Genomic DNA, 15,047 nt, shown 5'->3' with positions numbered 1-15,047 from the left:
GACCACCTGTCCGAGTTTGGGACAGACAGTCAGTGATGTGTCCGGTGTCCACAACCCATTAGCTGGACGCTATTTGTCCAGCTTTTAAAGAAAATGAGCAGCTGTTCAGTTTATGTCATGCAACTAAGCCCCACGTTTGTCACAACTGGTCTGTGATTGGCCGAGAGTGGCTTCAGTTAAAAACGTCCGGTATCATTGGTTCAATAAAATGTAAACAAAGCTTTACGCGTGGCTATCTGACAACATCATTTACTCACCGTGATTTTACAATAGTGCTAGGAAACATGCCAAAACGGTGGATATCTTTTTAATATCGAAAGGGGACGTGAGACCAAATTCCTAGCCAAAAACAGTCAAAACTCGTTCCATGGTGCCTGCACGCTTTGCCGGGGCATCCACATTGATAACATTTCTTGTCATTGCCTCTGGATAACAAAATAACTGCAGCTTAACTTTGTTGTTGTTCCTCTTATGAAGGGTTCACTTCTTTTGAGCAGTATCTAAACTGGCGAAATCTCTACCAATGGTGAATTTGACACCCTCAGTAATACTGTGCACTTTCATCTTATTTTGTTTGGATGCATACACGAAGAACGGACTAAAAAAATACCTTAAGTAATAATATCATAAGGGTGGTTTATATACACGCCATGAGTAATGTGGTCACAGGCATGAAAATGGGTCAGGGCTTAAAAAGGTGAGAAGGGTGTGGAGGAAATATGTTCCAGTACACTGTACACCCCAACAAAATATTGAGCTCTGTCGACCCACACTGTGTTTCAGCAGGGCCGTGCAGAGACCGGTGGAGGGGCGGGTGCTCGTAGATCAAAAGAAGCACATGAACAAGTATTTAATACAACTTAAAACAACATAACTTCAATTTTAACCAGCTTTAGATAATAATTGGCTGCGACTGTGACATACCGTATTTTTCGGACTATAAGTCGCGTTTTTTTTCATATTTTGGCTGGGGGTGCGACTTATACTCAGGAGCGACTTATGTGTGGAATTATTAACACATTATGATATAATTTCACATCTTATTTTGGTGTTTTGCAGTGACACTGATGGTTTTGTAAAGTTGTTAGCATGTTCTTATGCTATAGTTATCTGAATAACTCTTTATAGCTATGGCCACGTTCGCGTTCTGCCTATGGCAGTGTATGTTCAATTGTATTATTGACTTTTTTATCTTGAAATGGATGCATTTAGTTTGTGGCGCTTTCACGCCCACGTGAGGGCGCACTCGCACTTGTTTACGTGACACGCCAGAAGAAGACTGACAGCTACGTAGCTCTGAGTGAGTGAGTTAGCTAGAGAGAATAGACGGATGCGAACCTACTTTTATTGTTTATGCTTTTAAATCATCTCTACAGAGGCAACGCCTGCGTGTATCATCTTTTCTGTTGTTGTTGTGTGTTTTCCACCCGCGATCGGACACTTAGAGCCAGTTGTGTGGTTGTTTGAACGATGTGCTAATGATAGCGAACGCATGCTAACCTGTTACTTATTACTAATAGTACCGAATTATCATTTATTTACGTTGATGCGAACCTGTTTTCTATCGAGGACCAAATTGATTCAGCAAATTATACGGACGTCTAGCATTGTCTTTTGGGAGTTCGCTGTACAGCCAGGACCGAGCTGTAGCGTAGGACAGTATATTCACATTTCGTTGTTCATGCACTGTACACTGTATATTTATTTAGCATGTTGTTCTCTATTGTATTTTTCTATTAAATTGCCTTTCAAGATGACATGTCTGTTCTATGTGTTGGATTTTATCAAGTAAATTTCCCCCCAAAATTCGACTTATACTCCGGTGCGACTTGTATATGTTTTTTTTCTCTTCGTTGGGCATTTTATGGCTAGATCGACTTATACTCAGGAGCGACTTGTAGTCCGAAAAATACGGTACTTTAATTGGGAGGGGGCAACAGTGAATAGAAATCAAAACTGTCATCCACACTTTCTGGCTGTGACTCAGTCAGTCTGCCTCTTTTCTTCCTTCAACCTCTGCATCAAAAGGGGTTCAATATCTCCGCCGCGTTGACGGCGGAGCGCCCGGCGGCCGACGTTCTCGTACCCCCGCGATCGTGAAAACGCCCGTCTCAAAAAGCGGCCCCGTCTCCGTCGCCGAAACGCGACGCGTAGAAAGAAACGAAACGAGAGCACTGGGCAGAAATCACATCGCGTCAACACCCGCCGCGGGCCTTCGCGATGAGAACAAACCACATCAGATGGTCACTGAGCCACCAACAGCACAGTTTTCTCAAAACTATTATTTCATTATTATCCATACTTAACAACTCTAGCACCTAATGATTAATAAAGCAATGACATAAAATCTTATAGAAAAATAACATTGTAGTTGTGTTTATAATTTATAATACCCGACTATCCTTGCAAACTTGTTCTTACCAGGTTTGCTATTCACCCAGCTGATGAGGTATCCACTGCCTTTAGCAGCCTCATCCAACTCCTTTTTTTTATCCCTCAATCTCCTTTCCCTACGAGGCATGTCTATGTAATGAAATATATTTAAAAAAAAAAAAAAAAAAAAAAAAAAAAAAACAGACTCCCCGGTGGCTTTTAGTTTTAAAGCTTTCTTAATTTCTTTCTCTCTCAATAACGATGGAGGTAGATTTGTGTTTTTATTATTCAATCAAAAAACAAAGTTACTTCTATCAAAAACAAAGTTGTTTCAATCAAAATACAGTATATACTTTTAATCCCAAAAAAGTCACTTCAATTAAAAAAATTGTTTTTGATTGCAAAAATAAATTTGAGACAAAAAAAAAAGCATTTGAAAACTATTTTTCCTGATTGAAACAAATTTTTCCATTGAAGTAATGTTGTTTTGCGTTTGGGCCACATTTTGGCTAGGACATTTGTGTCTTTATTATTCAATCAAATAAGTTGCTTCAAACAAAAAAATATATATAAAAAGAAAAACTTATCATAATTCTTACATTTTGAAGGGCTTGAAAACCATTTATAAATGATACTTTGGTGAAAAAAGTGAAAAAACATGTCTTATATATATATCTTTTTTCCAATGTAAAATCTGAATAAATACATTGAACACGCACAAAAAAATGGGGGAGGGGGGGCGCTACTTCGCGGTTTTCACTTATTGCGGCGGATTCTGGTCCCCATTAACCGCGAAAAACGAGGGATCCCTTTATTAAGAAGCAAGAGTCATTCCCACCACTCGTCGGGCCGGTGTTGTGCCGACACCGGCCGTCAGCTCAAGTCCCAGCCGAAAATAACACGTCTCAGGCGGACGAGGGGAGCGATGCGCTGCGAGGCGCCCCCTCCATCCGAGAGCATGCCGCTTAATTTGACTCAACACTGTGTTTCTTCGTTTATATTACCGCTAAATACACAAGCTTGACGCCAATTTAACGGGAGCTATTTTTTTTTCATGGGAGATTTGGCTAGCTCTGGCAGTGTTCAACGCAAGCTTCAACGAATGGCAGTAACTTTTTTATATCGCAAAATGTGAAAACGATTGAAACCATTACTCACCAAATTCAATCTGCTGGCAAATACAGGCAAGTGTGTATGCTGCGCTCTGGTCTGCCCCGGTGTGGATAAGGCCTGCTTTTTGTTTTCGCAGCTTTGCAATGCAACCAAAGGCTCTCCGAGCACTCCATGTACACGAAAGGAGTGCGCGCGTTTGGAATAATGGAACGCAGCTTGGGCCGATGATTGGTTCTCGTCAGCGAAGCATCTAGAAGGATTTGCTGACTGTCCAAGCGTCACTTTTTTAAAGAACCGATTTCTTAAGTGCTCAGTTTACGTACTAACTTAATCACATGATGATGATAATAATAATTAAATAAAACCTCCCGACCCCCCCCCTCCCAAAAAGAATTTCTCCTCGGATCTACGCAATTCACGTAGGTCGCCCTTTTTGACTTCAAAATGGCAAATTTCGCCGAAAGGTGAGAGATTTTCATGCCTGGGTCAACACATAAACACTCTGCTCAAAGGCTATCAGAGGAAAACACACGCCAAAAGTATTTTAAGGCAAGATTCAATAAAAACGAAAATAATAAGGACTCGCAACTTTTAACTGATGTGCGCATGCGTGCGCAAGCGCACTGGGCATTGGTAGACATTTCGCTATGTAGCATATTATGGCAGAAGACTGTTTCAAAATAAGACTTGTTCTTGGGCACGTTGAAATAGCTTACCACACAAATGCTATTTTTAGAGCGCAAGGCTGCGTGACGTCACCATCGTAAACAGGAAGGGGGTCAACATATAAACGCGCTCGCATATAAGCAATGCTATTACTGCTTGTTTTCTGCCAGTAATCTTTAAAAAAAAGAACATGCCGAATAAACACTTCTGCTATGAAACTTGTAGAAACAATTCTAGACATTACGACTGTCCACATATGAAGGATGTTTTCTTCATACGTTTCCCGAGCCCAAAAACTCGGAGGGAAAAAATGTGAACAATGGATCAACTTTTGCGGACGTCCAAAAGACCAGTTTAATGCCAGCAAGGTGAAGCCATTCACCATCATATGCAGTAAACATTTTGTTGGGGGCCATGGTCCTACAGATGACAATCCTGATCCATTGCCTGCCCTGAAGAGGTAAGCCATTTTGATATTTTTACTTATTTTTTAGCGTGGTGTTTTGCCATGCTGCTTCTGTCGGACAACGAATGACCTGAAAAAAGAATTAAAATTATATTTATATATCACAACAGTCATGTAGGCCTATTTTTCTAAAATGTGAATAAATTAGCCATGTTTGGCCTTGGTGTTTTTGTATAGTAAGCCTGTTCATGCCTACAGGTAGGCTCTAGATTTAACAGCTTTACCTTTTCTGTTGTAAAGAAACAACCTAAGTCAGGGGGGAAGTGTAAATAAATTAACAGGATTAAAAAAATTTTATTAATGAAAAACTTAAATGTGTCCGTTGGCTGTCACTGAGCAGCATTTGCGATCGCTACACAAAAATATAAATGACCCCCAAGAACGGTCAGAGACGTAAGACAACCAGGGGATATAATATATAAGAAAGACAGGTCATATGGTGGTAAAGAATAGCTTGTTGATACAGGAGAGTGTCATTGTCAGTGGCGTAAGGCAATGCACACAAGAAAAAGGTGCCAATAAAAAAGCTACCTCTGGATCAGGAATACCCTGGAACATCTGGAACACTCAAGCCATCTCTTTAACTGAACACTTAGATGTTCTTCCACATCTTTACCAGTGAATTTGGTACCAGGGACATCATTTTCGGACAGTGTTGGTAGGTTTAACTCAGTAAACATCTCGTTCTTACACTATTTACATGCATCCAGCATGAGGGACAAACGCGAGTTTGACCCCCTTGGCAACAGTTGCTAACGTCATGAATATTAATGAGCAAAAGCGACGTGTTGCGTGTGGTACGCTATTGAAAACACAGTACTGTAAGTTAAATACTTTGTGCAAAACCTTTTGGTAATTTTTATTATTTAGTTACATGAATTTTTGATGAAAATACGTCGCAAGCCTGATGGTTTTTTTTGTTGTTGTTGTTGTTTTTGTTTCTCCTAAATATGTTTTTTATTTTGACTTCATGGAAGTGGTCACCCCAACAGGAAGATTACAGAGAAGTCTCATTATTAAACGCTACACTTAGCAGCAGCTCGTGTTGATTATTTTGGGTGTGGACAAAGCTAATAATGAGCAATAATCGCTATGAAGACCTCATGTTATCCATACTGGATTCTTAAACCATTCCAAATGGAATGGTAGTCGTTAAAAAACATCACGCCGTTATGGAAAGATTTCTTTTTCGGGTTTATTGGCGGGTAGTACACCCCCACCTATTATCATTTTTTAAAAATTGAAACATACAAATAAACTGTACTTTTGATACGTTGAAGACCTAAGATTTCCCGCCGTTTGGTTGTCCGCCTGTAAAAACTTCATCCTACGTCACAACGCACCTGCTTTCATCATCTTACCATAACGGTGGCGATGATGGAGAGGAGCGCATCGCTGTAGGCTAGCAGCCGGTGGGATGATTGCGTGCCGCCGTGGTCCTCATCGTGGTCAGCGTTATCCAAGGCGGCCAGGGAGCTTTCTGTGGAGACGGTAGCGGGCAGCTCCTCCACTAGTTCCTCATCCGCCGCCTGGTCATCGTCTTCGCGTCGACCCATGTCATAGGCCGCCACTCTGTTTGCAAACAAACTGTTGAGGCAGTCAGGTGATGTTTCAGGGGGCGGGAAAACCGGATGCGGAAGTGTAGGACCTCATGGCAGTTTCCGCTACAGATATCTTATACATAAGGATAGATGTACTACTTGTACTATAAGGAACGGCAACAAACACCTTCAGTTGTTGACCATTTTAAGGACAGATCCATTCAAGCCACATTACAGTATATCAAACTTTTTTTTTTTTTTTTTTTAAACCTGTCCTGTTCAGCTGTTTGACACAGAGAATGGAAGTCTAAGTGTCCGGGTTGTCTGAACAGTTTTAATGTTTCACATTGAGAGTCTGATTTACTCTCATTGTAATCATTCAAAATACCTTTTTATTATGACAAAGCAGCGAACAGGAAGGGATTATGGTAGGGTGACCATATTTTGATTTCCAAAAAAAGAGGACACTCGGCCCGGCCTCAAGATACTTGAATTTTACTTGAAGATCACTCAAAGATGCGTATATCTCCCACTTTTTTTTTACTCAACAGGCTTTATTCTTCCTAAAAAAAATAATCAAACAATAAAAAAAATATTTAAAAAAATAAAAATAATTATTAAAAAAATAATATAATGCAGACTCATGGAAATGTAGTCCAGTTAATACACACACACAGTTGGCTATGCGCCAACTCAACATTTTTTAAAATTACGATCGCGACAATTGTCGTTGACAAAATGTTATTCCCACTCAATTTTTATTCTCATACAATGTTCTAAATTGTACGCAAACAATAACTGAAATAAACTGACAAGCGATTCAACCAGCATGTTTCCAAACGCAGCAGTTCAAATTCAAAACTACATTGCCCATAATGCCTCGCGCAGCTGAGCTCACTGATTGCTACCCTATAGGGAATGGGACGTACTACGTCACTGTTTGGACGCGCCTCCATGCTGGCAATATGATTTACTTCCGGTTCGGCAGAGTCAATGCGGATTGTAACGTGTGGTAGTGCTAAGCTAACTCTTTCGGTGTTTTAGAAAGAAAATATTGGTGCTTATTGTTGCGTTACCGGGTGCAACAGCATCTCCTACGACAAAAAAAGGGGTTAGGAAAAATGGACTCACTTTTCACCGTTTTCCTGCATGGAGGACCAAATATCAGATCACGAAGGTACGACGGATGGCTGGATTGCAGCGGTTCGTCGGAAAAGCATTTCTTATGATCATATTTCTGCTGGAATGAGAGTGTGTTCCTGTCATCTCTACTCTTGTAAGTTGAACGATTTATCCACTTTTGGTTTCAATACGTTTTTCTTTTTTTACACCGTTGTGTAAATCTGCCTCGGTAGCAATGCTCACCTACTACGACTCACCTACCTGTTGTGTTCCTAGGTAAACCTGCTGACAACACATCCCGATTTGTCACCATCTCTCTTCTTGGATCATTTGACAAAGAAAATTTGTTCAATGGAGTGGTTCCATTTGTCCTGTGTCGGACTCAAACAAGCCCCTGCTGCAGACGCCATCTGGGTCTGCCCTTCTCGTCGATGAACTGCGGGCTTTTAACTTGTGAAAATGCAAGAACTGTAATGCACATATTTATTCTGCCTGGCTATTTAACTATGGCCAGTGACGTATTATTATTATTATTTTTTTAAACCACTTTGACGTTTCATTGTAATGTTGAATTTATATATTCTATTATTATTTTTAAATGATAATATTCTTATTTGCACTTATGGAGACTTTAGACTGTCAATTCAAATAGTGTTGGAAAAGTTGCAATACCTAAAATAGAAATGCAAGAACTGTAAAGTACATATTTTTACACCTTTATTTACCTAAGGCCACTGGATGTTTTTTAACTGCTTTGAAAAAATACAGGTTTTGTTGTGATCTTGTATTTATATGGTATATAGCTTTTTATAATGTATTATGTATTATAATATTTGCTGCCCCCTGCCAGCGTGTGGGCCGTTTTGTACTAAAAGGATTTTAAACTGTCAGTTCAAATACTGTGTTGGAGACTAGTACTTGCAATACTTAAAATGGAAATGCAAGAACTTTAAAGCACATATTTATCCTGTCTGGCAATTTACCCAAGGCCAGTAAATAGTGTTTTAAACTGCTTTGACAAAGACACGTTTATTGTGATCTTGTATTTGTGTATTACTTATAATTATATAATATTTGCTGCCACCGTCAGAGGGTGGGCCTTGTTTGCGCTAATTTAAAGATTTTAAACTGTCAATTCAAATATCGTATTGGAGAAATTGCATTACTTGAAATAAATCTATTGCAACTTATCAGTCCCAGTTCTTGTCTACAACACTGTCCAAAAATTGTCAATGCATATTCCAAATAGAATAACAAAATTAAGTCACCTGACTTTGTAATTATTACACCTGTTTATTATGAAGACCTGAAGTAAACAACAAGCAGTTACAGTTTGTCAAGAAGTTGTTCAAGTCATGTTTTGGTATTCATATTTTATTGACTTTTCACAACAACACTTGGGATCGTGTTTGTAAGAGCAGAGCAAACTGAAGTTTCAGCGTGCACTCTTCGCCTTTCCAACCTCTCATAACGCTCCGATGTGGTGCGCTTGACCTCAGAATAACCCAAGAAGAGATATGGTGACCAATCGGGATGTGTTGTCAGCATTTCATATGCAGGTTTTCCTAGTAACACAACAGGTAGGTGAGGAGGAGGAGTAGGTTAGCATTGCTACCGAGGCAGATTTACACAACAGTAAAAAAACAAAAACCGTATTGAAACCAAAACGGATAAATCGTTCAACTTACAAGAGTAGAGATGAGGGGAATACTCTCATTCCAGCAGAAATATGATCATAAGAAATGCTTTTCCGACGAACCGCTGCAATCCAGCCATCCGTAGTACCTTCGTGATCTGATATTTGGTCCTCCATGCAGGAAAACGGTGAAAAGTGAGTCCATTTTTCCTAACCCCTTTTTGTCTGTGGGAGACGCTGCTGCACCCGGTAACGCAACAATAAACGCCCATATTTTCTTTCTAAAACACCGAAGGAGTTAGCTTAGCACTACCACACGTTACAATCCGCATTGGCTCTGCCGAACCGGAAGTAAATCATATTGCCAGCATGGAGGCGCGTCCAAACAGTGACGTAGTACGTCCCATTCCCTATTAGCGAATACGGGAGCCGAGGCAAAATCAGACTTTGCTATAAAAGTTTACTACCATCGGCAGCGCAAAGATGCGACAACAAACGGGATTTTACAGATTACACCAGTACAAATCTCCGACAGAAGTCAACAGTTGTCATTATATACGTATTTATCGTAAAAAAAAAAACTCATAAGCAACACAGCTATTTAGCTATTCTAGCATTCAACCACTAACTAACGCAGAACAATTACAAGACTCGTACAATATACTGCATCTCTGTGTACACATATAACCCTATGTACAACAGAAGACACGTGATCGACATTAACAGGAGAAACTTACAGAAAGGTGTATGGAGCCACGTCTTTTAGAACTTATTGAACTCCTTACTGTAGTCTGAGCTCTCGCCAAACCGTCAGTAGATGGTGGTAATTCCCCATGAAACAAAGGGTGAACTGCCAACAAAAAAGAAGAAGAAGATCTACTCCTTCTCCCGCCCCTACTAGTAGGAGCAACGTCAACGCAGGCAAGCGCTGCCCCCTAGCGGCCGGAGGAATTCTCTTCAAGTTGGTCCCGTAAAAAAAAAAAATTAAAACCGGACATTTTTATGAATTTATAAAACCCGCCCGGACAACGAGGATACTGCGTGAAAGTAGGACTTGTCCGGGCAAAAGAGGACGTTTGGTCACCCTAGATTATGGGGGACAGAAGAAAAGCAACACAAGAGAAAAAAGAAAAGAAACACATACACAAACAACAACAAGAAATACACAGAACATCTAGACTAATTATTAATATGCTAGTGCCATCGTCAGCGAGATGTATGTCCGGTTTACACCATGTCAAACATATTTTAGAGGATATCCTGAAGGCAAAGTTCTCTGCTGCAAGATGGCTGCCTGACTAACGTTTCACTTTGAGATGAAAGTCTTTTTTATGAATATATGGTTTTATACATATGGCGGAAAACACAGACAAGGCTGAAAAAGCAGTTTCTGCTCTTGCGCCCCACTTTAAAATAAACGGCTGTCTTTTAAGCCAAAAGAACTGTTGTGTTCAATAGAACAATATGTCTATATGCTGCCATAGCAGAATCGCAATAAGCCCCCGAACTATTTTCAATTTGTCCGTTTTACCCTGGAAACCCCTGTTTAAAGACGTCGCACAACCGTTTGTGTTTCAACCTACCCATAAAAAGAAAGTAATCGTATTTATTAATCGAAACGTCTGTCATTTTTAGCTTAGAATCATTAATTGATGTCTAATATTTAGTTTAAAGGGATCCTCTATTTTTAAGACAAGTAATTCTTGAAGCATAAATGTTAGTATGAGTTATAATAATTTGATATTAAAACCCCTCTTAATGTTTTTGTTTTAATAAAGTTTGTAAAATTATTTTAAGTGATAGGTCGCCATTCTTGTTACGTCGCAGTGCGTGACATCACTGGCCCCGAATGCAGAAATTCCAGCTTGTCACTCGTTAGGTTTCCCAACATGTCGTCAGTTCTACCCTTCCTATTTGAACCAGATCTGAAAAGTGAAGAGCAGGACAGCACTGTCGGTCATTCACAAGACGAGCTTCAGGGAAAAATGTGTGCAGCAAATACCTGATAAGACAAAAGTTGGGCAAAACTGGTGATGTGAGAGAGTCCTGTTGGGAACTGCAGGTTGACTGCGAGAGTGTATGCTGTCCGGTTTTATTAGCAGATATTCAAGGTAAGCATGTTGCGTTTTCAAACTTATCCCAATATAATTATGTAGATTGTTAGCATCCAGAGCTGTCGTGTACTTTACATACAGTACAGGCCAAAGAGCACACCTTGTGTAATCCATGTCTTGTACATTGTAACGCGTGGTAGCTAAGATACGTGTATAAAAGTACCAAAAAGGGGAGAAGCTTCCACTATGCACATTTATTTTGGAAAAAATAATATTTCCATCATGACCACTCTTCACTCGGGAGCTCAGCAGTACGCAAACACGCATTCCCTGACGAACTCAACATTGGCCGTCGATTCCACAAAATAGACTGATCCGAAAAGCCGCTGTGGGACCGACGAATCAAAAAAATGGACAGATCCGAAACCAATATTGCAGACGCGGTAGGACGGTCGGATCCAGAAAATAGACGGATCCCTCAGTTGACTGAGGATCCAGGAAAAATGTTCGGGTGCCAGTTGTAACGCGTGGTGGGTACTAGGATATGTGCATACAGCGACCAAAAAGGGGGAGAAGCTTCCACTTATGCACATTTATTCACTAAAAATAATAATTCCACCTTGACCACTCACTTCACTCCCCTTGTTTCCATTTGACTGGAAATTGCATCCAAAAGCAGCACATCGTGGCATTTTACTTCGCGAGTTTAGGCAGCAATAAGCAATTGTTTAACACGCTACACATTTGGAAGGATACCAATTACGTCATCACTGCGAGCCCGCAAACCAGGGCGCCAACTAACGGTCAAAATCTGGACTAAATATTATAAAATATTGCCATTGATTTAACATTTTATGTGTTTCTAACAACATATTTTAGTACAAGAGAACAATTGTGGTTTATTAGAGCATACATGTATTTAAGTTAGAGGATCACTTTAAAAAAACAACTTTAAAAAAATATTCACTCGCATATTTTAAACTTTTAAACAAATTACATCACACTGAAAAATTTGCTGTCTGTAAATAAGTCACGGATATCTACCTCATAGTTATGGCTTAATTGTATTTGTTTTCTGTTACTGGCGCATTTTCCCCGATATTTTAGATGATAAATAATCAATCCAAACGAAGAAAATTTGAAAAAAAAAAAAACATGAAAAGGGTAAATATATGAAAATATCGATTACTCTGCGATTGTCTTTTGTCTGCGATTTCTGCATCACGACCCTTGTAATATTACCATGTGTCACCCATAAAATCCCCCAAAAAACAGCCATGGCCATTCACAGCTGTGTCTTGACACTAGGTGATCCATGCTACATGGAGTTTTTGGATTCAAAAGAGGTAAGTACGCGATAATATCTCCTTAAAATCATGGCATCTTTAATTATGCTCTTGCATGCTCTCACCTCCAGTTAGGGTTTTGCTGTTTAACTTTTCTTCCCCCAGAAAATTGAGATTTTAAGCTTTCAAATGATGTATCACACATGCATACGGACGTTCAAATTGGTTGATTTTTCATAAACGTCAGATGCAGTATTTTTACTGCATGTTTGAGAATAATATTTTAATTACATATTCATCTTTAATCATAGCCACGTTAATATATTTTTAAATAAACGGCACTGATTAAAATCCTCTGCTGCAAGATGGCCGCCTGCCTGACGTTTTACCTTGAGATTAATATATTTTTCTTGAATTTCTCTCTCTCTCTCTCTCTCTCTCTCTCTCTCTCTCTCTCTCTCTCTCTCTCTCTCTCTCTCTCTCTCTCTCTCTCTCTCTCTCTCTCTCTCTCTCTCTCTCTCTCTCTCTATATATATATATTAGGGCTGTCAAACGATTAAAATTTTTAATCGAGTTAATTACAGCTTAAAAATTAATTAATCGTAATTAATCGCAATTCAAACCATCATGAAATATGCCATATTTTTCTGTAAATTATATATATATTATGTAAAATAAATTGTTTGAATGGAAAGATAAGACACAAGATGGATATATACATTCAACAAACGGTATAAAAGGACTGCAGTGGGCATTTCACTCTACTGTCATTTAAATCTGTCTATGCTGTCCTCACTCCGAAGCATCTACTTGTTCATCGGCCATTCAAAGTACAATTAATTTTACGGTAAGTCTTAGTTTATTAGTGTGACGGGTGCACGTGGGTCCGTCGTTTGCGGTGCCTTACCTTCAAGAATACATTTTGGCATTCGACATGCTAGCTTAGTGGTCAGAGCAAACACCATTCGTCCCTGATGCGTCATGTGCGCGGGTTCGAGTCCGAGTCCAGGTCAGGACATGTCGAGCGGATCGCTGCGCAGTTCTATAACTTTGGATTTTACTATTTAAGTATTTTTTTTTTTTTTTGCAGGTGAAGGTCGCATTTGTACTTTGTATATGACTAACCTGTCATATACAAACAGTTGCCACCTCCTCAATGCTGAAGCGTTATTGGGCCAAGCATGAGAATTAAGTTTCTGATAATCCCAAAATAAACACAGGTATAGAGCCATTCCTTTACTTTCCCACAGTCACTTTTTTGGTAATTTATTAGATATCTGTAATTAAGCTATAATTTATTTTTTGTCCACTTCAATTTCTTTCTGATGGGCTATGGTAGCACTTAGACGACGAAGTGGGGAGTCAAGAAGGCAAAGCAACTGTAGATGAAATCGCAAAAGTGCAACGATGCATGGCTGAGCCGAACATGGCACGCAATGCTGATTTTCTTCAATACTGGAGGAGCCAATGGACATCTTATCCAAACCTCTTTCAACTGGAAATTCTTGTGCATGCTGGCATCGTTGGCTCCATGCGAGTGCGTTGTCCACAGCAGACTTGTTAAAAAAAAAAAGAAAAAAAAGTAACCAACTAAATTTTAAACATAAAAAAAAAACTATGTTTTTGAATAAAATTTTATCAGAACAAAAAGTCCACAGGCATTCCTCATTCACCCATTCATTATTACTTACATTTTCACATTATAATATATGTTCACATAATTTAAAGATATGGAATAATGCAATATGAATGCAAAGACTTAAATGATTTGATTTTACATGCTATGTCATCAATTCAGTTTCAGTCTGTCAAGTGGGTTGTCTGTAGGGATATTTTATGTCCAGCAGGTGTCAGTATTCAATGACACAGTATCCACACTGTGTCAACACAGTGTGTCACTGTGTCGACCAGCTTCATGAGGGCTCACGGACCCATCACTACCCTAGAGATGGTTGTGCGTGAAAATCCCAGTAAATCAGCAGTTTCTGAAATACTCAGACCAGCCCTTCTGGCACCAACAACCATGCCACGTTCAAAGTCACTCAAATCACCTTTCTTCCTCATACTGATGCTCGGTTTGAACTGCAGGAGATTGTCTACATGCCTAAATGCACTGAGTTGCCGCCATGTGATTGGTTGATTAGAAAATAAGTGTTAACGAGCAGTTGAACAGGTGTACCTAATAAAGTGGCCGGTGAGTGTGTATGTATGTATATATATATATATATATATATATATATATATATATATATATGTATAGATATATATTTTTAATTATTAAATTTATTAGGATCATGGAAGCTTCCACTTGGAGAAAATATATACATACAGTATATCCTGTATATACATAATATAATAAAAATATACAGTACTGTGCAAACGTTTTAGGCAGGACACCTGCCTAGAACTTTTGCACAGTACTGTATATAAAAGCGTTTGGGCTATCAAAGTCACAAATAAAAGCCTATGTGAAATTATGGATATTTTGGGGGGCTCGCAACTCGCAAGTAACCGCTGTCTGGGAAAAATAGTTGTAATGTCACGTTTCTGCCTCATGAGGGAGGCAGCGATATTGCCCAGCGTTCATGTTTAGACGGATTTAAATAAATCACCCCTCAAGGGTACTTTTCAGTAAATAAAAAAAGATTTATGACAAAAAGATGAATCATCTTATAATTACTGTAGTGCAACATCAAAATTAATTACGTACCAACAATAAAACAAAAGCGCCTACATGATGATGTCATTCATCTTGGCAGCTGTGTTGACAGTTCTCTGCCAAGTGTTGCT

The 15,047-nt window shown here is 39.3% G+C and overlaps 1 protein-coding gene across 5 annotated transcripts in view; it reads right to left on the bottom strand.

Annotated features, from left to right (window-relative positions):
• tmem175 (transmembrane protein 175) overlaps positions 1-15,047 on the bottom strand; it is a 21,704-nt gene extending 6,657 nt beyond the window's left edge. The window contains exons 1-3 of one of the 5 annotated variants that reach the window (XM_057831248.1): positions 14,968-15,047; positions 13,744-13,813; positions 5,980-6,205 (exon numbers count right to left, since the gene is read on the bottom strand). In XM_057831248.1, coding sequence (XP_057687231.1) covers positions 5,980-6,174 — 195 coding nt within the window. In that variant the 5' untranslated portion in view covers positions 6,175-6,205; positions 13,744-13,813; positions 14,968-15,047. Of the gene's footprint in view, positions 1-5,979; positions 6,206-9,654; positions 9,784-13,743; positions 13,814-14,967 lie in introns of those variants that run through there. The other 4 variants (XM_057831250.1, XM_057831249.1, XM_057831247.1 and 1 more) reach the window with 4 other exon arrangements.

Source organism: Corythoichthys intestinalis, chromosome 3, assembly GCF_030265065.1.
Source record: "Corythoichthys intestinalis isolate RoL2023-P3 chromosome 3, ASM3026506v1, whole genome shotgun sequence".
In the NCBI taxonomy this organism is placed as follows: Eukaryota; Metazoa; Chordata; class Actinopteri; order Syngnathiformes; family Syngnathidae; genus Corythoichthys; species Corythoichthys intestinalis.
The sequence above is the reverse complement of the archived record's forward strand: the minus strand, read 5'-3'. Positions and strand labels throughout refer to the sequence as shown.